Source organism: Crocodylus siamensis, chromosome 1, assembly GCF_052110815.1.
Source record: "Crocodylus siamensis isolate JL-2025a chromosome 1, ASM5211081v1, whole genome shotgun sequence".
NCBI lineage: Eukaryota > Metazoa > Chordata > Crocodylia > Crocodylidae > Crocodylus > Crocodylus siamensis.
Genome location: NC_143395.1, coordinates 288,429,176 through 288,454,145, shown reverse-complemented (window position 1 = coordinate 288,454,145; position 24,970 = coordinate 288,429,176). Strand labels below are relative to the sequence as shown.

General features: G+C 43.2%; 1 protein-coding gene and 1 long non-coding RNA gene across 3 annotated transcripts in view; one reads left to right on the top strand and one right to left on the bottom strand.

Moving 5' to 3' along the window:
- PRKX (protein kinase cAMP-dependent X-linked catalytic subunit) overlaps nucleotides 1-18,076 on the bottom strand; it is an 84,480-nt gene extending 66,404 nt beyond the window's left edge. Inside the window, exon 1 of one of the 2 annotated variants that reach the window (XM_090064096.1) lies at nucleotides 17,718-18,076. In XM_090064096.1, the coding sequence (XP_089920222.1) occupies nucleotides 17,718-17,892 (175 nt within the window). In that variant the 5' untranslated portion in view covers nucleotides 17,893-18,076. The remainder of the gene's footprint in view (nucleotides 1-17,717) is intronic. The other variant, XM_090064088.1, reaches the window with a different exon arrangement.
- Nucleotides 18,077-18,173: 97 nt separating this feature from the next.
- Nucleotides 18,174-24,970, top strand: part of LOC149874575 (uncharacterized) — a 116,959-nt gene continuing 110,162 nt past the window's right edge. The window contains exons 1-3 of the long non-coding RNA XR_016439956.1: nucleotides 18,174-20,589; nucleotides 22,364-22,462; nucleotides 23,132-23,305. This is a non-coding gene — a long non-coding RNA (uncharacterized LOC149874575). The remainder of the gene's footprint in view (nucleotides 20,590-22,363; nucleotides 22,463-23,131; nucleotides 23,306-24,970) is intronic.

Genomic DNA, 24,970 nt, shown 5'->3' with positions numbered 1-24,970 from the left:
GACAACTTTCTTCCAATGAGAACCTACACGCAAATATGCCAGATGATATCTGACCAGAGCTGCTACCCCCCTCATATGTTAAACCTAAGATGCATATCTCAAATTATAAAATCTACTGGTTACTTACTTCATTACTCTCTTACCCTGCCCTCCCTCCCCCCCCCACAAACAACAAAAAAAAATCTTCCACAAACTAATCACCTATCTTCAGTTGTGATATACTTAAAACAACCATCCAGTCTAAAGCAAAATGAGAGTGATTAGGAAATGAGACATCCCATTCAGATGGGCACTGACTAGATCAGGGGTATGCAACCCCTGGCACACATGCCATTAGTGGCGGAGACATTTTTCCTGGCATGCCGGGAGGCATGCAAACAAATTGTTTTTTTTTTTAAGTTGCTGCTCTGGGCTCTCCTGTGCAGCCACAAGTTGCAGCACCACGCCAGGCCCCAGGGCAGAGCCGGAAGAACACAGGCAGGGAGGCTGTCTGTGCTCCCAGGCTGCACCCTCCAGCCCGGCTGGCCCCTGGAGGGAGCTGCCCAGGCAAGCAGATGCCCTGTCCCACCTGGGGCAGCACTGAGGTGCTGAGTGCTGGGGCCAGGCAGTCGGGACAGGGTCTGGGCAGCGTAGGAGGATGCACCAGACAAGCCAGCTTTGTCGGACCCTTAGGAAGCTGAGGGCTGCTGCAGGTTCAAGCTGTGGTGGGTAGGCAGGTGGGGGTGCCCAGCGGCACACATGGTGGGGCCTAGCCCAGCCTGCACAGCTCCTCAGGGATGGGCCGCAGCCACCCTGTGCACGTGGGGATGCTGCCTGGCTACGGCAGGGCTCCGGACTCAGGGGGCTTCCCTCTCTGGGATCAGCCTCTCTGCACTGTGGGCACAGTGCAGGCAGGGCAGAGCCATCCCTAGTGCAGGGGCCTGGTCATGGGAACACCCTGGAGCCTGGGAACAGCCACCACGGCTGCCTCAGCTGCCAGGGTCCCAGCCTTGCCCACCCGCAACTCCCCTCAAGGGGCCAGGGCTAGGGCAGGCACTGCACAGAGCCGCCGCGCTGCAGGCTCCCGGCTGGCTCGGCCCCGAGCACCAGCTGCGGCAGCTCTTTCCAGAGCCCAGGGAACAGCCTGTGGCTGCAGCTCATGCAGAGACCAAGCAGAAGCTCTGAGCCAGGCATCCTGCCCCAGCCAGGCGGCATCCCTTCGTAGACAGGGTGGCTGCGCCCCATCCCTGCAGAGCTGCGCAAGCTGGTTGGGTCCCACCTCCAGTGCTGCTGGAGCAAAATATGAAACTTGCTTTTAGGTTTTGATGCTTAAGTTCATAAAGCAAGCTGGAGTCTCAATTTGAGCTCCTAGGAAACAAGTGTTAACATTTCACAGCATCCTCAACACAGGACAGAAAACTAAAACAAAATTATTATTTCAAAATGAAGGGGTCTCTCTATGCCACACACAGATAAGGCAGCTTGAGAAAATTACACCTGTCATTAGCTGGGGGCATACGTCTCTTTTTTATGAAAGAAATTCAACCAAACAAGCACTCAATTCATACTTAGACACACAAATATAGTTCTGTGCAGTTAAGGGGTGTCAAACTAACCCTGGGCTAGATTTGCACTGCAGGAGCTCTCCCCAGACTAGATCCATGAGGCCACATTAGGGTGGCACTGGCCAGGTGGTAGCATGGGTCCAGGGGCATGAGGCTGCATGGAGCCACATTCTTGCAGCATGGAGCTGAGAGAATGTGTCCACAAGAGGACTACAGCTGCATTCCCTCAGCTCCCAGTGGGATGGGGGTCTGGCCAGTCAGCAGTGCCAGGGGTGTGTTGCAGCAGAGTAGAGGACATGCACCCATAGCCCACTGGACTACCAGTGGCCCGGATACAACAGTTCCCTGGCCCAGATTTGGCCTGCGGGCCATATGATTGACACTCCTATGTAAACGAATTTTCTTTCAGTTTACTAATTTAACATTTAGTAAGATTCTATTTTTAGGTTAATGGATATTATTGATGCTACCTTTTACTACACTTCTGTATATTGCCTTGCAGATTCAAAGAACAAATTTATTGAGCAGCTGCACTTTTGCAAACCAGCCACCAAATAACCCACAGGCAAGTGTTTGCTAACCAAGGATACTGCGATGCCCTTGATTGCCTAGAGATCCTGTCAAAGGTGGCATGAGGTGCCACACAATGTTAGAACTACTGGGTGTGCAAACATGATTCATAAACTAACCCTGAGATTTCAAATAGAAATCCAGAAGGTTAAAAACATTTTGACCAATTGCAGTCTGAGTTCTTTGCAACAGAAAAATTACTCTATTATTTTTCTATAGTTAAAAATTAAAGTGAAAACTAAGAGCTGGCATTTTCTGAGGAGGGGCATCTAAAGTCTAAACAGGTTGAGAATCACTGCTATGGGCTAACTGTAACCTCTAAAAAATAGGAACAAGTTTCTGTTGTCATGTAACACAAAAGTATCCCAATTCAAGCTTAAGGGCACCAGAAAAAGTACTATTTTGTCCCTTAGAAGAACCTCCGAAGCATAATGCTCAACTATGACCAGCACTCAAAAAGGGTGGATCCTAACATTCCCTTGATTACATCACTGTTCAGTTATCTTATTCCAGGAAATATTTCAGTCTTAAAAGCAGTTTGGAAAAAAATGGAATAACAATAGAACTCAGAGAAAATTTTCTCCCATTTATGTACAAAAAGCAAAAATTAGACAAATCAATTCAAACATCTAAGGCTGTGTACAAGTGTTTACAGGACCCGGCTCATGTTTAGGTGGCTTAGTTCAAGTCACCTATAACCGAGTCAGGATCACCTTGTGCAAGCATCTGCCCTTTGACAGGAGGTGTAGGCAACTGGAGGCAAGTAATGGAAGGAGGGGAGAAGGGGAGCCAGTGGGTTTACAGGGGTGGCTGGTGCATCCAGGGGTAAAAACAGCATAGCCCTGGGGCTGTGGAGAGTGGCTGGCCTTTCCAAACCCCAGGGATCCGCTGGGGACAGGTACAAGCATCCTTTAGGTTGGAGTTAATCCATTTTAGGTCAAGTTAACCCATGCCAATCTAAAATTAACCTCATCTGACAAAAACTAACTTTAGATTAATGTGAACGCTTGCACGCCAAGCCATTTAGATGGCCCTAAACTCAGTTAAAGCATCTAAATACCCTACTTATATGCACCCCAAGTCTGTTATAGGACAGGTTAATGATATCTTGGCTTCTGACTCCAGCTGTTCTAACTAAATGCCAGGTATTTTTCTCTTCCTGTACAGATGGCTGATACTCAAATGTGCAGAAATCCTCACTCTTATACTACCAAAAAGTCAGAAATAATTTATCTATAAGATTACAACTACAGGACACAAACTGGAAACATTCCACCAAGCATCTGGGTATTAGTGTATAAATAAAACTTGCTTTTATTTTCAGATGAAGCATAATTAAAAAAAAAAAAAAAAGAGCCAACCAAAAACCCACAATTTCCCCCCACAGTACTGATTGTGACCAGTACAAGTCTGAACATTCCTACTAGCCTGAAGCTTGTGAAAACTAGCCTAGTCAGTAAAACATCTTACTTCATGAACATCAATCACCCCAATATGTTAACTTATTTTTCTGTTCTGTGTGCAGTGAAATGGAGTACCCCAATTAAAAAAAAATGCCATCACTCTGACCAGCTTTAAGAAAAGTCTCCACCTGCATTAGTTTCTTTTCTTAAAAAAAACATGCAACACAAAGCCACCTTGCCTCATTTTACTTCGCACTATGTTTTCTGGTAAAAATAAAGTCTGTTACGTTTCATTTTATTCTCTTGATAATACTCTTTACATAGGATCTTTGAATCCTCTGCCAATCCAGATGGCACATGCTCAGGCTGAGACAATGATATCCATCTTCTCCTGCCCATTCACCACCGCCTCCGGCAAGCAGGGGTGCACAGATAGAGATTCTACAGGCTGATACCAATAGCTGATTTTTAAGGAGGCGTATTGGCCGATAACTGATCCGATTCCGATACAGCTGCGTCGAGCTGGTAATTCTGTTGCGGTGGAAGGGGAGAGAAGGAACGTGGGGGGGCAAATGAGGGAGGGAATGAGCCCCTCCCAGCACTGCTGCCATCCGTCCCATGTGCGACACAGCCCAGCCTCCCTCCCACCTGATCAGGAAGACCCTGATGAGGCACCCGGCCCCAGCCCGCAGCTGCAATCCACCCTCCCCTGCCCCATGCAGATTCAGGGGCACCCCCCTCCTCATGCCTTCCCAGGGTGCGCACAGAGGCAGGAGCCACCCCACCCCTCCCTGCACCCCCCAGACGAGCCACGGGTCTGTCCTATGCCCTCCCACCCTGACTGGGCAGAACATGTCCCAGCCCCTGCCACACTCCCTCCCTCACAACAGGGGGTGTTGATATGCCCCCTCCATGCCCTTTGCCTCCCTACTCCCCTTTTACTACAACAGACTTTTCAGCTGAATGCGGCTCTCCAAGCTCCCAGGCTGTGCTCCTCACAGCCTATGTGCTGCACTGTCGCTGCATGCACACATGAGCATTTATCGGACAAATTATCGGTCACATCAGGCCAATTTCTGATATAGTCAATTTCCTTTACATTGGTGCCAAGCCAATATCGGACCAACGTATTGGTGCACCTCTACTGGCAAGATCACATTCCTCCAAGAAATCTACAGCAACCAAAGCAACACTTAAAATAAGATGCAGAATTGTAGAGTTGTGGACCCACAGTATATTCCTAACCATTTTTTGACATTTGACAACTTTTAAGATCAAACAGCAAAGTTAGATAAGATATACTATTCTACAAGTTTAAGTCACTTAAGTTTATACATATCTCCATTTAAGGAGTGCTTAATCTTTGGTTTAGGCACCCCTTGGTAATTTTTAGAACCATCTTATAATTAACTACTTTTGCAATTTTTATCTGTTTAAGAAGAGTAAGGGGGGCAGTACCTGACAAGATTTTAGATTATGTAGGCTCACCTGCAGGGTGTCAGAAGATTTTACATTCCTAAGAAACTAGAACAAACTAACTTGAGTTTGAAAGATAACTCTCTTTAGCTTTCAGCATTGGACTTTTTATCATTGGTGTATTCTTCTAAGATAAATATTTCCACTGTTCAAGGATTTTATATAATGTGTACTAATATGGAATGCTTATACACTGAAAGAAAAACCTTGCCCAACAGGATTTTGATTTTTTTGTCTTTTTTTTCTGCTGCCCTTCCTGGCTTTCAGTCAGGCTCATCTTCCATGGAATTACATCTCAGTTTTTAATGTTTACAGAAATAACATTCCTTACTTCCTGCTTGCAAAGTGAAGTTATGCTGCGCTTTTCAGTTTCATGGAATCAGCCATAGGTCTAAGACTAGCATCTCTTGCTACATGACCAGTAATATTTTTCTAAAAGGCTTTTCAGTCATCAAAATACTTTTTTGAGCATGAAGAACAAAAGAATCGGAATGTAATCCTGATTTTACACATAACGTAGCATGTGACCCATTCAAATTAATTCTTCCTACTGTATCTTGAACTGTAAATTTATTACAGTTTTCTAAATAAGCATCACAATCCAGTAAGTTTGTACTACCCTTTATCAAGCCATGTTTCTGCTTACCAATAACTGACTACAAAAATGGAAGCAGTGAAAACTAACCTTGGGAAATGTACAAAATGAACCAAATCTAAGGAAATATAAAGATCTTTCCCACTGCAATCTTTTTTCCACATACAGTAAACACAATTATTGCATATAACAACAATACATATAAATAATCCATTATGTAAAATGTTTAAGTGGAGAGGGTTCTTTTTTTTAATAAATTGTTGAATATAATATAATCCAACGCATGAAAACAATTCTAAAACAAGACTCTGGCTTAAACTGGTATAGTAAGATATCTTCCAGATAAGGAGAAAAACACCTTGAATATTTGAAAGATATAGTAAAAAATAATAGAAATTGGGAGGAGGGGGAGAAAAAAAAAAAATCAGAAAGTTTTTGTTTACCTGTGGTAGTAGGAGAGGGTAAACACCAGGTACAGTAAGTGGTTATCAGAAAAAGCACTTTTAATATTTTAAACACTCAGTTTTATCAAATAGAAATTTTTCCCTGTTTTTTTTCCAAGAGCTATGTTTCTATTTCATATTAAATATGTTAATTTTGTAGTGAAAACACTCACAGACACTTGTCTTAACCAGACTGTTTCTCCTCTAATGGTTTTCTCTCCTTTCCCCACAAACCTAATCTCCTATGCCTCTCACCTCACATAGCTTCTAACCAACTACTATGGACATAAAAACACAACAGATGTTGCTCTTAGCACGTACACAATTCCTCCAACACATGTTAAAATGGCATTTTTTGCATCATCAATATATTAGGACAAATTCAGAAGTTTTAGGCTGCTGACATGTTGATGACAAAAGGAAGTACAAACAGCAAGAATATGTTGGTTTTTTTAAACCATTTATCCCCTAAGCCCTATTTTCCAACATCCTTCAGAGTTTGTACTGAAGTTAGAATTAATTTATGGGAACTATAGTTCCAAAGTTCAGAGTTAACTGACAAAGGAGAGAAGAATTCAACAAAATAGTTATTTTTTCAGAGCTAAAAATGATGTGTTTTGTTTTGGGATTTTTTCCTGAAACCCATGACTACAGAAAACCATCAGCCCCTAGCAGATATTCAGTTAATGGTGAGATGGGGCTGGACTCGATCTCCTGAGGTCCCTTCCAGCCCTGATGTCTATGAAATCTATGAAATCCCTGAACCCAATAAGCACACGTACTGTCATGTTACGCATATGGCCAGATGTGCAACTGCTGGAATCAAGGACCAATCCCATTTGGAAGAACAACCAGTTGGGATTAGCAAAGGTTCTGACCAGGGACTCCTCCAGAAGACAAATTTAAACAACCCCCGCCCTGCTCATCAGCCTAGCCAGGCAGACAAGCCCGACTGGTTGGCTGCCCAACCCCACAGCTCCCTCAAAAGCTGCAGGGCAAGGTAAGCAACATGTCAGGTCAGGATGAGCTGCAGGGCTTACACCAACCTGAACCCAGTGTCTACGGGAGCCACAGGCCAAACTAAGCACCCTGCCAGGGGTACAGTGAGCTATGGAGCTCACAGAGTTAAGTCTACCCAATTTAAGGCACGATAAAAACCAGCCACCATTAATCACACTCTGAATGTGTGGCAGAGGTTCTGTTTACAGTATGATTAACAGATTAATCATATCCTCAATACAGTATCTGCCATGCTCTTAAGAACTAAAGGGAAACTGTGACATTTACAATCTAAGATTCAATATATTAAGTTAAAAGTCTGGAACAAAGAGTTGTTTGTGTTGTTGGGGTTTTTTTTTGGGGGGGGGGGAAGGGAGGGTCAGCCATTTGGACATTTAAACTTGGACAGGAAGCCTCCTTATCATAATTTAGTCTCCCACAAAAAAGGAAACTATTCACTAGTTCCCTGAAACTGAATGTGAATATCTTTCTCCTAAGACACTATTCGCACAAAGAGTGAAATCTTTGCACAGTATCAAACCCTGCTTCCAACCCTCACCAAAACAGTACGAAAGTTAAAAAAAAACCAAAACCAAATGGTCATCTGGCCCAAAGTAATGAATTGAAGAGAGAGTGCCCTAGCCACATCCAGGGACTTTGCACAAGTCCATGAGGATTCAGTTTCTTTCCCCTTTCAGCGCCCAGAGATATTACAGAAATGTTTTACCCATAGATTAACAGCAACAAAAATGTAGAAGTTGTCAGGATCTTAAAAAAAAGAAAAAAAGAGGCTGAATTCCTACAATACCCTCCTAAATACCCCTTAGTGCAGGGGTGTCAAAGTCACCAAGGCTGCCTCTTGCCATGGCAACCAAGCATCCAGGTGAAAAAGACATTGCTGAAGCCCCTGCAGCACTGAGAAGCAGCTCAGAAGCCGGCACCACAGCTTGTTCAAGTGCCAACAATACTGGGCTTCTTTCCACTGTGCAGCTGGAGCTCCAGCACTGTGGGTCTCATCCAGATGTGTGGCTGCTGCCACAGGACCACCCCACTTCAAGCCCATGTACCAATGACCTGGCTCCACAGGCTGAATGCTTGTTAAAGAGCAGACAAAGTGTAATATGCATTGCAATTCCTGACTCTAGAATGGTACATGAAATGCACCTAAAAATGATGCTAACCAGGATCTTTGTTGAAACCCACGAAAATTTGGTACTTTTAAGTCACACATGAACCATCAATGTTAATACATCAGGTCACCTACTGTCACCATGAAAAAATATCCAAGTCACTGGTAGGAATATTATATGAAGACAGGTATTTCTACTCATAACCAAGCCAAATCAAAGTAAAATTCCTGTTTAAGATGTACTAGAATGATATTCAGAATTCCACACCAATAAACCTTCTTGTTTTTTTAAGTAAATCACCACCACTTTCAGTGATACTTGGGGTCCAGAGAAGTTTATTTTTGTTTATTACTGTATATAAACAATCTGCACAGGATTTTAGATTTTGAAACTACTACTTTTTATTTAAAAGTAAATATTAACTTTGCAATGCCTATGAATAAATAACGTTGTTAATTCTATTATGTACTTCCTCCTACCCCATACACAAAGCAAAACAGTATCCATTTTATAGAATAAAGGAAAACAGTACACCAGACACAGCTTAGGTTTTGGATTACACTAATATTCATTCTACCTTCATCAGCAGCTGCATTACATCAAAAAGGTCTACCAGCCCAGTTACCTTATGGAAATGACTTGTGCCACAACATTAGCTAGCTTTATATTCCAAAGGACAGGAACCCCAAACTAGCTGAAGTCAAGTGCATCATACAGAACACATCAACCCTACTGGAACAGCTGACAGCTGTCTCATTTCCTGAGCACTTGCTACCAGCCGATCTATGCAGCAGCTATCAACTATTCTGGATAGAGGTAGTAGTGAAGAGGGCAGCAGAGTGGAAAGTTCTTTAATATAGCAGCACAGTAAGTCACAGCCACTAATGGCAGGATACAAAAGCAGTCGTAAGAATAAGAATTCACCAGGTATAAAGACTGACAGCCAAACAGGATGAGGCACATTATTTCCCCACACAAGACCTATAACAATGGGAAGATGTTAAAAAAAAAATCTACTTCATACACTGAAGGTGTGTTATATTCATTCTATTGTTCAACGGCTAAATGAAATCCAAAAAGTTATTTTGTGCACACATACCTGACGTATGTTTTTTTGGTTTTGGGTTTTTTTTTAACACTATATACCCCATATATGCTGTTATCAATAACAGCATACTTAGAGCAGCCAGGCTTCAGTCTCTGAATGTTTACCAAAAATTCCATTCAAACTGTGAAGTCTATGTATAATCGCATGGATTACAACAATCATTGACACCAGAGCTATTGTATTTCCCCTCTGCAATGAAGTGGCCTTTATCTAAAAAAGATGTACTATTATCTTCTCCTGGCCAAATTAAAAAAAAAAATCTTTACTACATAAGAAAAAAATTGTGGTCAATTGATTATGAGCTACACAGGTGGTAAGCTTTTTTTTCCCTCCCAGTTCTGGAGAAATCTCTGAAAGAGCAAGATGATACATTCTTAATAAGTTCGTAAAACTGAGAAGTGCTTTTCTTCACATTTAAAGCTACTGAAATGATCTATTTATAGAATTGTCAGATGTAGTATATACATTTTTAATTTCTTTTTTGATTTGTATCATATAAAAGGTGGCACAAAAATGCTTTTTGCAGAAATCCTATATTAAATGAATGTTTTTCCCACTTTCACACTCTGCCTGCTCCAACCTACAAAACCATCACAACCCTGTCTCCTCCAGATTTGACCCTAAACAGTTTAGGATTTTTAAAAAAATCCATTCTACTGGTACATCCTTACTTTCCCCAGCTGTAATTATACTAAAGACTGACTGCATAAACACCAACTAATCCCGCCTGTCAAAAAGCATTGGAAGCAGAAACTTCCTGGAAAAGTACAGTATAATAAAAGGACCCGAAATTTAACTGAATTCACCATCCTCAGAGGTTGATTGCATATTTTCTTACTTCTTTCTTTCTTCCAGTTCCCTAACTCCTTCTCTCCAGCCATCTATCCAATATTTCCTCACTGTTAAATCTCACCTTTTTTCTTTCCTAATCAAATCCATTTCTCCTGTCCACTTCCTGGGTCTCTCCCATGCTTGCTTCATCTGTTCTCTTGTTTCCTCCTGCATTCAGCTCTATTCAAGGTTCTCCCTGCTTCTCATCTTTTTGTATTCTATACATGCATTCTGTACTTCCTGAATGCAACACCTTCTATTAGACTCATGTGCGTTTCATAAACTAGCGAAGCCTTAGCTCCCCTGAGAATTTCATCAGCCTTCTTACTCTCATTTATTCTAGTGAAGAAAAAGGCACCTAATTTTCAGGGATACAAGGTACCCAAAGCTCCAAAGGAAGTCATTGGGAGTTGCAGGTGCTCAACACTTTGGAAAGTGAAGCCTTGAGGGACTTATCAGTTGCACAGAACCTCACTCCCATTTCTGTTCCTTAAGTACATGACCATTCCTTTGCTCCTTGTCTTTTAAAAAAAGATTAAAGTATCCTAGTGTACTCAGCTACCAAAACAAATAGCTCTTGTTTTGTTCACCCATGAGCCTCCACATTTAGCCAGACAAGAAACACCTCAGATGTATCCTGAATCCTTTGCAGCCTTTTCCCCAACACCACAGTACTCTTAGTGCTACAGAAGAGGCTCAACTACATTTGATACGGTGACTTCCAATACACTCCTGGTATGAAAGAAGGATCAATTAAAACATATACTATTAATTTCAAATCAAGAGAGGCAACCCTTATACAGCATAAGCATAGGCAGCAGCTCAACAAAATGCACTTTTATACTTCAACGATATAACTTTGCTGATTCACTTTAAAAATGGGCTTTTTCCTCCAGGTAGATTGAAACATTTCTATCTTGTAGCTTGAAAGTGAACACTTTCACACACTTACCTCCAATTTAAAATAAAAGTTTATTGATATACCTTGTTTTCTTGTAGAGTTCAGTCCCTAAGGCTTAGGTCTTATCTTCACTGAGTTCTCTTATGAACATAAAAAGTGTCAGTATAACACATATCCCCCCCCCCCAAATTCTCCAGTAAAGGTCAGGTTTCCATACAGCTGTCAATGAGGACTGCTTCTACAGATGCAGTCTGAAGTGTAGTCTGTACAGAAATTAATTGATAATAAGCACACTGAAAAGCCTCTTTTTACCAACTGCATCAAACACTACACAAGTTACACTGTTTTTATCTGCGCTCATGATTTCTCTCTCTTTCTGTACTGAATAAAGGCAATAAAACATTTGTGCAAAGAAGCCTGTACAATATGTACACACACTTCCAATCTTTCAATTTGTGAAATTTCACTTGATGGCTGTACTTCGCTTTTCAACCCAAAACCAAATAAAACATATACACAAATCTCTTTTCCACTTTTAGATTTTCTGTATTTCACAGCATACCTTGAGTGAGAATTCATTGCTTCTCACTTGTAGATTCAGAGGGGTTTTTTAAAACATCTTTTATACTGCCAGCAAGTTTAACTGAACACTGAGAAAATGGTTGAACTGCTCAATACAAATCTCTTTGCCAATCAAACTCAGTATCTATATATGTGTTCAGGTTAAAACTAAACTTTCCACCTCTTCCAGTTTTGGTTGTGATTCATCACCTCATGATGAAGAAATCCTGAGATGTACACCTCTCTCTACTGTGTTTTTGGTTTGTTATTAAAGAGAGGGCAGTATTTTGCTTTTTGCATGCTTCATCCTTCTTTAACTTTAAAATGCAGATGCCGCCAGATTATTTGAGCCTTTTACCTCACAGACAGACAGCACTGTTGCACAGTTCTGTTACCAACTGCAATATAGGGTTGAGAATGAATCTTAAACAGGCAGAAACCAAAAATAAAAAGGTTCTTATTCTTATCCATTTCCCATACAAAATTAATCTGTGGTTTGCTTTTCACCGTTTTGTTGCCGACCAATTTCAGTGAAAACTCTATGATTTTCCTTAGAAAACTGTTCTCTACATTTCACTGAATATTGGGGAACATGTCCTAATAACCTACATACTCTTTTGCTCCAGTAGCTTGGGAAATGACCTTATCTTGTTTTAAAATGCCCAAATGTTGTGTGCACACTTGCCCAGGGAATTAGTTTAATTTTTCTACAATGGAGGAGAGGGGAACTTGACTCATCCCAAAACAGTCACACGCTTTCTTCTCCTTGTTCCTTGAGATGTGACTGAATTTGAAAGTGTGACTTGCTGTCAGCTGTCAACTAACTAGTTTTGTAAGATTTGTAGTCAAAGTAAATGCAATGCTATGGATAAACACTGTATTTCTCTTTCTCTCATGCCACTTTTTCCCCCCCGCACAAACTTATTTCTGCTCTGCTCCCTCTATTCTTCACCCTTAGTTTGTACATATTTTAATCGTCAAAAACATATGCTCCCTTTTCTCAGGGGAGGGAGGGGAAAAATGAAGAACACTTGGTTCTCCCTTTCATTTCACCAGTACAATAAGAACAAGGACCCTTCAATATGCAGCATCTTTTTCTTTAATTTTCATGATATTCTTACAGTCAATCTGTGGGACACACGTAAACCTGCAACAGCAACCAAACTAAATTGATTTGTGCCTGGTCACTTTCATTCTAAAACTACCACTCTGTCATTAGCAGACTTGTTCAAGGACAAGTACGATCTTGTGGAATGAGGAGATGAAAAAAGGAACAACCATGATAAAAAGGAAAGAAAATGAAACTTCTGTCACACAGTATGATCATTATGGTTTTCAAGTTATGATAGCAATTATTAACATTTTCATGTTAGCTACATCATTTTGCCATCCCTCCCCCCAAAAGTAAAACTAAAGGGTATTTGCCAACTAAAAGCATGGACTTAGCCATCACCTAATCTTAAGATTTTAGGTGGGAAATAGGGAAAAAAAGTTCTCATCATACATAACTTCTTTTAAATCTTGTATTAAAAAGGATATTTAATGATTGAATCATAGAAAAGGAAAGGACCTCCACATGTCATCTAGCCCAACCCACTGCCAGAGGCAGGATCATCCCTATCCAAACCACTGTATAGGTAATCTAACCTCTTAGTAAACCTACCATCAACACTGACACACACGAGTCATGAAGGAGTAAATAAAGCAGCAAGCTGCTGCTCTGAGATAAGCTGCTCAGCAGTGGGACTGGGACCTGGTCTGGTGACTTTGGATGTCTAGGGAGGGGTGTGTGCGCGTTACACACACATCTTTTCTTTTCTTTCCCAACCTGCAGTCACTGAATGACAGGGCTTGATCTAGCTGGGGCTGATTTAGGTAACTAGGGGGTGGAGCTAGCCTAGGCAGCTTTATAAAAAAGCACACTTTTTATGCATAAGCAGCAGAGGGCCCTGATCAGTGGGAAAGTCAAGTTCCTCCTTGTTCTTTCTCTGGCCATATGAATATTTCACTGTTTGCTGTAGTAACACGATTTCAAACAGAGTGCTAGGTAATACCCTCAACTCAGCATAGCCTCCAGTCTGGTGGTTAGTAAACTCCCTGGGTAGGTTGGAGATGTGGTTCTGAACTCTCTCTAGCAGAGCAGAGCACTGAACCCAGAACTCCCATGGCCTGGATGAAAGTTGTATCTGCTAGGCAATTACATAAAAAGTGGACACCCTTCCACCCCTTCCAAAGAATGTGCTTTAAAAAGAGCACAGTCATCTTCCACCCCTGAAGAATACATTCCTTCTTTGTGGCAACTTTGATACCTACTGAGAAACAAATCCTGTCTGCTAGTTCCTGCTCTGCACACACTGCTTGCTAAAAAAATGCTGTACACTTTCTTCTTGGTCCTGGCTCAGGGATGCTTGCAGATTCCCAGTCTTGAGTTCCCAAGAGCTGTGCTGGACATGCCCATCAATACTCTCACAGCAACGTTTTTTTCAACATGCAATACAGGAACAAATGGGTGGGACTTGTTTCTCAGTCATCTCAGGATTTTCCTGGAGGTGGTATGGATATGCCCATAGGTATCCAATCCAGGACTGGGGAAAGTGTCTTGCCAACTCTGGAGCAAAGGAATATTTCAGACACACTCCTCTCTTCAGTGAATACTTTGAGTTAGCCCCAGTGCATTTGCCCAGTTTGTCATGCACACTTTACAGTTTATGCTGAGTATACACTGCAGTCACACTGTATAATGGTACCAAAGCTAGCTAGCTTAAAGTTTGTTCAGGTATGTCTATACATATTACAATGGCTGCAGTATAGACATACCCTGAGATGATTAAGTGTAAAACATTCCAGATGCTATCATCTCTTTCCCCTGCTTAGCTCTGCTTATACAATTTCCCATGGCCTACAGCTGTTAGGCGTTTGTTCTCTGCAAATGGTTCCTAACATCCCTGATACTGTGCATAGCTTTCCACAGCATCAGTGGAATAAAATTGACTAATTCCTGTAACAATTTGACCGTTATGCACAGTGTTCTAAATTCTTTCAGTGAAATTGATTGTAGCATTCTTCATTTCATTCTGCTCATACTTGGAAAAGTGTGGGTGGAAAGAGGAATGCTTTAAAACCCATTTAGCTAAACCAATGAAAAAGATTCTGTAGATACACAAGACAGATCACCTATTTTACAGGTTTAAAGGTACATAGCCTCATGCCTAAAAAAAAATCTATGCACTTACAAGGAATATGTACGTATCCAAACTTAATGAAAAGAGTACATTCCCATCAATACGGTGCTCTTGACAGATAGGAGACTGACTAGCTCCTGCATTTTGAAGGCTTCTTATACCTCCTTTCCCCTTCACTGTTTCTTGTATAGTAACAAAGTAGAATTAGTTACCAAGTGGCCAGTTGCAGTTAGTAACTAGTTAAAGGGAATACATTTAAATGACAAAGTAGGCAGGGAGCCTGAACAATGTCATGCAGTAAAACAAATTATGCATTTAACCAATAAGCAGATAATATGAGTTTATGAAATGTAAGCAAAGGGAAACAAACTGGGATTGTCACAACAAATTATACTTCTCCAGTTTGCATACCAATGGAATACATAGCATAGTATTAGTCAATTAGAAACAGGTTTAAGCTACACCAAAGAGAGAGAAACTAAAATGGGTGTCAGCACAATGATCTGTATTGGCTTAACTAAATCAAGTTTAAAACCAATTTACATTAAACCAACTCAACTTCCACTTTTAGATGAGGCCCTAGAGGCTACACCCACAAGTAGCTGTATACACTTCACTCATCCCTCAACTTTTGTAGTTTCTCTTCCTTTTCTGTAACGTCTCTAATATGAAACAACTGTGTTTACAGTGCTTCCTTCCTGAAAGAGGTAAAGAATTGGTCAGCTTCTAAGGTAGAGAGAGACAACTGACCAAGAAAACCCAACCAGTGGAAAAGAAAGGCACAAAAAGAAGCTAAAAGTGCGTTAGCTGCTCTGCCTGTTTCAGACAGGACTCGACAATTTTCCAAGACATAAGCCCCAACCCATCCTTTTCAGAACACTGACTTCCCTTTTTTAGAACTTTAAGAATCACTTTGTAGAAAACTCTGAAAAGATGTTGTTTAGGAATAAATCTTCTGCTGATTTTTGTTTTCCTGGTTAGCCTTGGGGACATTTCCATGACAATTAGATTTTTGTTTAAGAATTGGTCCTTTCCTGGAGCTTGTGTCTGCACTTGAAGTTATAATCCTCTGTGATGACAACTGTTACCACAGCAACTAGTTGTGATGTCACAAACAAGATTAATCACTTCCAGTGGAACCTAAGCAGCAAGGTGTTGTTTTCATGCAAATTCCCTTATAATTACAAGCTCTTGTTCACACTTTATTTTTTGAGTATTTAAAAACAATAAAGGTTATGAGCAGATAGCATTATAAAGCTTTTCTATTAAAAAAACCAACAAAAAAACACTGTTAATGCTATAGTACTGAAAGGGTGGATAGGCCAGGGGAGCAGAGGAGTTGTATTACAACAGGTTTTGTTAAATGCAGTAAACCACAGCATTAGAGTGGGGGAGTAGGAAAGAGGTCTACCACATTTGCTTGGCTAAATCCATCCAAGAAATCTTCTGATAGTACACTGTTTGGTATTGTAATGTAAATATAATTAAGGGTTTGCTAATGCGGGATATACAACCATTTGAAGCAAAGCCAAGAACCATTTCATTTATAAACGTACATACTTTTGGAACGATCACACATGCTGAAACCTAATAGGATGCAAATTCAATTTAAATTATTGGAGTTGTGTCTAAAGTATCAACTGTTGAAACAGGTGCACTGCTCTGCAACAATGGCACCCACATAAAAGACCTATATAAGGTGTGCTAAAAAACAAGTTAAGCTACCTTACCCTGCTTCCACAATTCTTTTCAGTGAAAAGCAGATGTGCACTGGTTTTAGAGAGGGAAGGGGGCACATGGATTCAGACTGTGAAACACACACACACACACAGTCTTTCACTCTGTCTCCCCTCCCCCCCCGCCACACACACACCTGGTTCTCTTTGGAGGCCCAAGTGTGTTTGAACCATGGCTTTCTATTACCACAACTTGGATGAGTGAGACAAAGATGTATACAACCTGTATTATTACTAAAAAGTGTTTAATGCTGAATAATGCTGGCTCGCTGCAGGCACACAGGCAGGCCAAGTCATGTTATAGCTTCAGCTGTGGTTCCAAAACAATCTTGCCACTAGATCTGATGAGGCAGGCAACCCTGAAGGCTTCCAGTGATGCCTAGCACCCCTGTTTGAACGTTATATTAGTAGTAGTAGTCACATTAGTAATATTGTTATCAACGTTCATACTTTTACACACAACCACACAGGGCAGTTGTAAAGCAACATTAACAACTATTCCTACAGCATTTGGATGGGGGGTGTATATGCATGTGTGCGTATGCATGTGTCTGTGTATGTGCATGCACAAGCATGCACACACATGTGCATGTGCTCATGCATGAGCACCATGTGAGTGGGTACCAAGTGTGTGAGCACACACGTGTGCATCCCTGTGCAGGCATGCATGTCCATGCCGGTATGACTGCACTGCATGCGTGTGTAAGCATGTGTGTCTGTGCCCCTGCTCTGTGCGCGCGCAGGTATGCATGTGTGTGGGCACGTCCGCACTGTGTCTATGCAGGCATGCATGTGCATGAGGGTGCACCCAACCACACAGTGCATGCATGTGGGCAGGCATGTCCACCATATGCATGCGTGTGGGCATGTGTGCGCATGAGGGCGGGCACGTCCACCATACACGCATGTGTGCGGGCACACGTCTGCATGAGGGTGGGCATGTCCACACTGAGCACAGGCACGCAGGTGCATATGGGCATGTGTGCAAACATGCGGGCACGTCCACACTGTATGTGCAGGTGGGCATGTCCACGCACATACATACCACGCGTGCACTCGCGTGCGAGTCCGCACACGAGGAGAGGACCTGCAGAGCTCACAATGCCCAGGGCAGGATGCCCATCCCGGGGCTGACCGCAGCCTGCGCTACGCGCCAAGGCGCAAAAGAAACCCGGGGCGGGGCGGCAGCAGCAGCAGCGGCATCATCCCCCCCCGCCCGCCGGCCGGCCGGCACTCACCCACGGTGGCCAAGGTCTCCAGATCCTCCAGCCTGTAGGCGGGTGGGTCGGGCAGCCCGGGCGAGCCGCGCCCGGCGGGGCCGGGGGACGGCGCGGGCTGGGGTTCGCCGGGCCCCGCCGCCTCGCAGCCGCCGGGGGGGCTCCTCCTGGCCTTGGCGGCGCCCGGCACCTCCATCGGGGCGGCGGCAGGGTCGGCGGGTCCCGCCGCGCTCAGCAGCTGCCCGCCGCCCGCGCCGGCTCCGGCCGCAGCCCCTGCGCGCCCGGCATCGCGCCCTCGCTCGGCTCCCGCCCCCCGCCGGCGCCCGCGCTGCTGCCGCGGCGCAGACAATGGGGAGCCCGGGCAGGAGGCGGGAGGCGGCGCTTGGCGGCGGGCGGCTGAGGCGCCAGAGCCGGCGGGGCGGGGCTGCGACACTGCCGCCCCGCCCCAACCCGCTCCTGCCAGCGGAGCGAGTCGCCTCCCGCCTTCGCCCAGGATCGTCTAGCCCGTGCCTGAGGCGGGAATAGCCCCCAGGCAACCATCATCTCAAACTGAGATCAGTTGTTCCCTTTGGACCAGGACCCATTGTGGTCCACACCCAGGGCTCGTCAGTCCCGGCGCCTCAGGGTGTGGGGCGGGTGCGCAGGACCCTCGCAGGCTGGATCCGCAGGTTTCTCCTTGCCAGAAGAACCCATTTTTTCAAGTTTGTGTTTCGGATATTCTTGCAACCCATTTTGGGGCACGGCTACAGTGGCCATCATAGAGGAGAGTCGGGCTGTCCGCTGCCCATGAACGACACGTGCCCCCAGGGCCTGGCGGGGCATGACAGCGGCAGGAGCGCGGCGGTGGTGAGCTCGTGCAGAGGCTGCCGGCACTGTCCCCAGGGGGCTGGCGAAAGGCAACCGGGGTCGGCAACCAGCCGCAGACGCTGCCGGATAGAGGACGCTGCCAGCGAGGGGGGTGTGGTGAGCAATGACCACCTGCAGGTGCCTTTTCGTAGGGGGTACACTTGCACCCCCCCATGCGTCGCCAATGCTTCTGTCCTCTTGATACAGACAGAACCGGGTGCCATTTATGTCCTCTATTTTTCTCTTGAAGAGAAAAATTGAGGACATAAAGGCATCAGCTTTCATATCAATAGAGGACAGAATAGCAGAAAACTGAAATGTCCTCTACGATGGCCACCCTAGCCACGACCCACGGGTTGAGAACTGGACGTCTAAACACTGCCTGAAACTGGCCCCAACCCTGCCACAGCACAGGCCCTGCCCCAGGAAAAGCAGAACTAGGCAACCAATGTCCCACTCCTAGAGAATGTTGTCAATATACACTCAAGAGTAGGGTTACTGTATTTTCAGTTCCAAAAATTGGACACCGGTTGCAAGGGAGGGGATGGGGGGAGTGTATATGGTTGTGGGGGGAGCAGTGCTTTGTCAGTGCCCTGTCCCTGCCCATTGCATTGCCCCTCACTCCCAAGCCACAACCTCCCTCACTCCCCATCTGCAGTACCCTGCCCCCCTGGGTCATGCTGGTGCCCCTCAACCCTGACCTGGAGCCCCCTGGTGCTGCCAGGGCCTTGCATTCCTGACCCACAGCCCCCCACACCCTGTTCCCCTCACTCCCAGGCCATGCCCCCACAACCATGCCAATGCCCCTCATTCCTGACCCTCAGTCCCCTGTCCCCCCGTCCTGCTGGTGCCACTCACTCCTGACCCACAGGCCCTGTCCCCACAGCTCTGCCCAGCGCCCCTCGCTCCCAACCTGCAGCCCCCCGCTCCCCGCTCCCTCCAGCATCTCCCACCCCCACCCTTGTGAGCAAAAGCCTCATTGCCATGCAGCTCTCTACTGCCCCTGAAGGGCCCCCTGCCCCTTCCTCCACTGGAGAGGCAAGCATTTCCCACCCCGCCTTCCCCAAGCACTTGAACAGCTTCCCCAGCACTGGCTGGCACAGTCCCCCACATTGTCTGGGTAACTTGTTCCAGTGCTTTACTGCCCTCCTAGTAACAAAGTTTTGCCTGATATCTAATCTAAACTTCCCCTGCTGCAACTTGAAACCATTGCTCCTTGTTCTGTCACCTGCCAGCACTGAGAGCAGTCTAGCTCCTTCCTCTTTGTAACCACCCTTCAGGGAGTTGAAGGCTGTTATTAAATCTCCCAACAGTCTTCTCTTCTCCAGACTGAATAGGTGCAGCTCCCTCAGTTTTCTCTTTAGCTGTTCCCAGAAATGAGTTGAGACATACATGCCCCATAGCCCCCTCTTAATAACACGGAGAAGCTAATTGTTGCTGTGTGGGCATAAGGCCTATGTTTCCCCTTATGCGTCAAACAGGCCTATGCTTTTAATTGTTCAAGGGCCAGCGGGCCCTGGCTGGTTCACTCTGCTTGGTGCCAACCCCCCCCGCCCCCCGCCCCCTTAGAGCGCTCCTTATCAGCTTCTGACCCTGACTCCTGTCCCTGTTATTGTTTTCCATTGTCCCAAGGAATTAGTTGGTACACACCAGATAGCCCCTCTAACAACCAGGAGCTCCTAACAGTTCCTGTGTGGGCACATGCCCATGTTTCTTCTGTGCGCCAAATAGGACTGTGCTTCCCAGGTTTGCATACGGGCTTTGCAGAGCACACAGCTTGTGGATACACACACACACTGTTAACCCATCCAAAAAAGAAGTCAGGTTATGGTAGCCGAAGTATCAAATGCCAGACCAGGCACTGGTCAGGTCACCATGACAGCAGAGCTTTGACACAGAACCACCTTTAAGAAAGGGTGGAAAGATGCTGGAGAGGATCCAGATGAGAGACAGAGACACGATGTGGACAAAGGAATTAGAATTCAAATCATGTGAGGACAGGTTGGAGGAACTAGCCGTTTCATTTGGAGGAGAGGAGAATCAGGAGGTACATGACAGCAGTTTTCAAATATGTGAAGGGCTGCCCTAATGGAGACGGTGAAGCATTGTATTCTTTTGTCATGATGGGCAACAGGACATAACAGAAAGGGTTTCAACTGCCCCAAAACAGATGTACGTTAAATGTGGGGTGGGGGGAGGTAGGAATAAAAATCCCACAAGCAGAAGGAGCAGGACAATGTAATAAACTGCTCTACAGAAGCTGCAGGATCTTCTTTGTTGGACTCACCTGGATAAGCATCTGTATGGAATTACTGAGACACAGTGAAACCTGCATGAGTTTGGACTGGATGACTTCCAGTTTTGTATTTTTATGATTATGTTTCACACAGCATGGTAAATGCCATGACATGAAGAGGAAAATCCTCTGACTAATCCGGGTAGTAGAAATTAAAAACAGTTGGTAGTGGGACCTACTGAAGCTGAAATTGCAAAAGGGTTTCTACCATAGCCCTCTTTTTCTTCACACTTATAACCTCATGAACAATGAATATTAATTCACTCATCTTGCAAATACATATAGCATAAGTGAAAGTATTTTCAGTATACTCCATACAGGTGCATAACCTCAGAAATGGATAAAAGCTTTGTGCTTACCTGGAATAAGCATTTACCAAACCTTAATGAAAACAACACTGATTAAATACGTGCCTAGTTAGAAGCCCTGAAATTTTCAAGGCTTCAGGGCTGCTATTAGAAGCCTGGAAAAGGAAGGGGATAGTAGTGAAACCAGCTAGATGCCAACATCTTCAGACATTTTCAAAGCTTCGGCTAGCAGCTGTTCCCCCTTCACTGTTTCTTGCTTAGTTAAACAGACTACAGCTAAGTTACAAATGAGGCAGGGGAGCTGAAAGAGGCTATACACGTCAGCTAGCAACCCATTAACAGCTGCTTCCCCTTCACTGTTTCTTGCATAATTAAACAGACTACAGCTGAGTTACAGATGAGTCAGGGGAGCTGAAAGATGCTATACACCTAAGCAATGTATGCAGTTAATCGCCAGTGTTTGTTAAGAGTTGTTGTAAACAGTAGGCAAGACAGTCAGCTGACATTGTGTCATGCAGTTTAGCACATCGTGTACTTCAATAGGCATATAAGCAGAGTATACTCTAAAATAATTTGAAATTATTAGCATCTTTCAACCAAAAAAAAGAATAAAGAATTATTCAAGAAAAGTTCATAGATTGTATCCCCTTTTGTTAGTAGTTGTGGAACTGCTGCACAAAGATGAATGTTTATACCCAAATATAGAACAGCTTGCTCTATAATACAAAATGTTAATGTGGTTGAACAAGTTTCCCCTCTTAAGTTTGCCACAGAACAGTTTGTCAATGAGACCACAACAAAATATACATTGCTTCATGTCAGCTCACATAAATGTTGACAAACACTGTACATGGTAAAGTTTGTTGTGTAAATGAAGCCTTAGTGAGTTAGTGCCAAAATTAGGAAGATGCTTAATTTTCCCAGCTTCCTGCTTTTGCCAAATAATCCACTATTTACTTTATCATTTACACTGAAGTAAAATAGATAAAAAACAAGTCATACAGATAGCATCTACCACATTTTTTGCACAAATAGCTATGGAAGATATAAGGCAGCTGAGAGGCAGGCCCACTTTATTTTGTATGCAGACCTCAGTGCTGATGGAAAATTGTTGCTAATAAAATGTTAAGACATGTAATTTTAAGGTATAAAATTGATGAAAAAATAATTATTTTTATAATCGTGACAGGGAATATCCTTACATGCTTGTCTTCTAGGTTTCTTGTATGATGTATGCAAGTGAATTCAGGAAAATTCTAAGCAATCTCTGCTGTCCGTCAACCAGTGACAACAATCAAAAAGCCATAAAACCTCAGGTGTGTTTATACAGACCCTGAAATACAGCTTTATGATTTTTATTTTGCTTTAAGAGTCCATCCCATTTTCATTTTTACTATATTTTGAAAGCTGTACATAAGAGCTATTATGATTTGTGCTTTGAATTGTATTATTTGGTAGAAGTCTTTAATTGCAAGCTGTAAATATACTGGCATGTTATAAATCTACAAGCCATTCAGTCAAAACAAAAGTGGCTTAAACGAGTACATCCCTCTTGAATAAGACACTAGTTTGATATAGGTATGATCTTTATCTTTAAAAATATATATATCGAATGTCAAGGAAACCTAAGAAATATATTAGGAACACTATTGCTTCTATTTCATATTTTATTAATGTTATAAACAACATTACTCTTATTTATAGGGATTCATTTTTTCATACTCAGGAACTTAAAAAGCACTTTTTAACATTCCATACTTTTATGCTTTATTAATGACAGGCTGTAATAAAAAAAAATTCTGATCCAAATTAAGTGTGTATCAAGTACACAGCTGAATTGAGATCCAAATGGTGAGACACTTTAAGATATTCTACACATTGTATTTCTTAATTTTTTTATTGTGCACCATAGTTATGTGTACATCTTGCCTTGCTTTGGTTTTTCTGCTGCCTCCTGGCAAATGGTTTGCCTTCATCTTTTGCAGGGTAAACCTCCTTGCCATGAGTGACTGGTGCCTCCTGAAACTGGGGGGGCACCCGCAGAAGCTGCCAACCATGTCAGGGGGGGCACTGGCCCTGTCGGGGGGGCATGTGCACCCGCTACCAGTCACCGATGCTCCTTGGAGTGTGTCCTGCAGTCCTGACCCTTCTTTCCCAAAGTAAGAATAGGTGGTTTTGTTGTTCAGTCTTTTATGTTGCAATCTTTTACATGTGATGTTACCTATGTTTTCTGTTCTTCTCAAAAGCTGAAGACTTCAATCAATCTTCCCAAGCACATAGCAGATTTCTTAGTAAAACTAGTTTTAAAACAATTCCCTCAACATATTTTTATATGCAACTTTGAGTATAATATATTCAGTTTTAATTACAGGTAGAGATGAAAAACAACTATTTACAAGCAAAGAATGCCTATGGCCCAAATAGTGCTAAATGATAGACATTTATCCTGTTCATGTAACCTGTAATGTGTGCATGTGTGTGGTATGTATTTCTCTCTTTCATTTGCCAACCTTCCTGTTGATTCCATGACTTGTTGAGTGATAAATCACCTTTTTCCATTTCCTTTGTCTATAAGGTACCATAATGCCCTGCTTTCTGTCCGCTTTTTATTAGGTGACTACCTCTTACCTCCAATCTAGTTTTAACCAATTCCAGGAGTTAAATTCCAAGCTACTCCTACATGGATTCCAGAAGAGTGAACATGTCTTTCTAGTCCAGTGATCAGGGTACTCATCTGGAAACCTGGTTCCTCCTTCTAGGAAATCTTAGGCATTTATATTTAACAGTCATTAGATAAAAACAAGAAATATCTTGGGGAGCAGATCATAATCTGGGACTCTCCCCTTTGAGTCAGGTGCTACCATAAAGCTACCAAGTTAACTCATTTTACATAATGAAGCTACTTCAACAGAAGGATGAACAATGCTAGTTCATATCCTGGTAGTAAAGGCATTCTCCTGGGAGGTAGAAAATGTAGGTTTCAACCACTTCAAACTGACCCAGTTACTGAAAGTGGGTCTCCTGCTCTATGGATGGGTGCTCTAACCATTAGATTATTACAGAAAAGATAGCCACCTCCTCATCTGTCATTAAGAAAGTCCCCCAAAACCCCACAGTGGGTTCTGTTCAGTCCTTCAAAAGAATTAATGTAGGAGTCAACATTAAAGAAAGGAATCTAGATCAGAAGTGGCTGGAGACACTTGCCTATAGCCTAGATTAATGTCTAAACTCCAGAGAGGTGTGGGGGAGTTATATAGACCTTGGTTTTTAGCATTTGCTGTTTCTTACCTCAAGGCAACTCCTCTCTAAATGTAAAGTTATCTGTGGGCAAGCATTGCATGCTGAAGTAGCCAACTCTCTGGACTGTAGGTCACTTTCTGGTGGTATTAGGGCACCTACTTTAGGCACTGTAAATCCTTTGTTCAATCTGTAGAAAATAGGACTTAAGATGTTTCTGAAAATTTACCTGGTATCACTTCAGTTTCTAAATTAATAAATAAGAATGTAGTCCCCTTCATAGTATTTTTTCCAGGAACATTTATCCAATGAATGGATATACTTCCCTGATTAGATTGGTAAGAGAATTAAAAAGAGAAATTCCTCCCATATCCTGTAATTCTGGATCATGAATATCTTTCATGATGCCCTTTAAAATTATGTATATCTGTAATATATAAATTTCAGGAAAGAGCTCGATGATTTTAAATAGTTCTTCAACAGCCTTGTAGAAGCTAGGAAAATAATTGATTTTATTTACATAATTTGTACCACATAAAGGCATGATGCATTTTGCAAAATTTGTTCAAGTTTTGCAAAGCAAACTA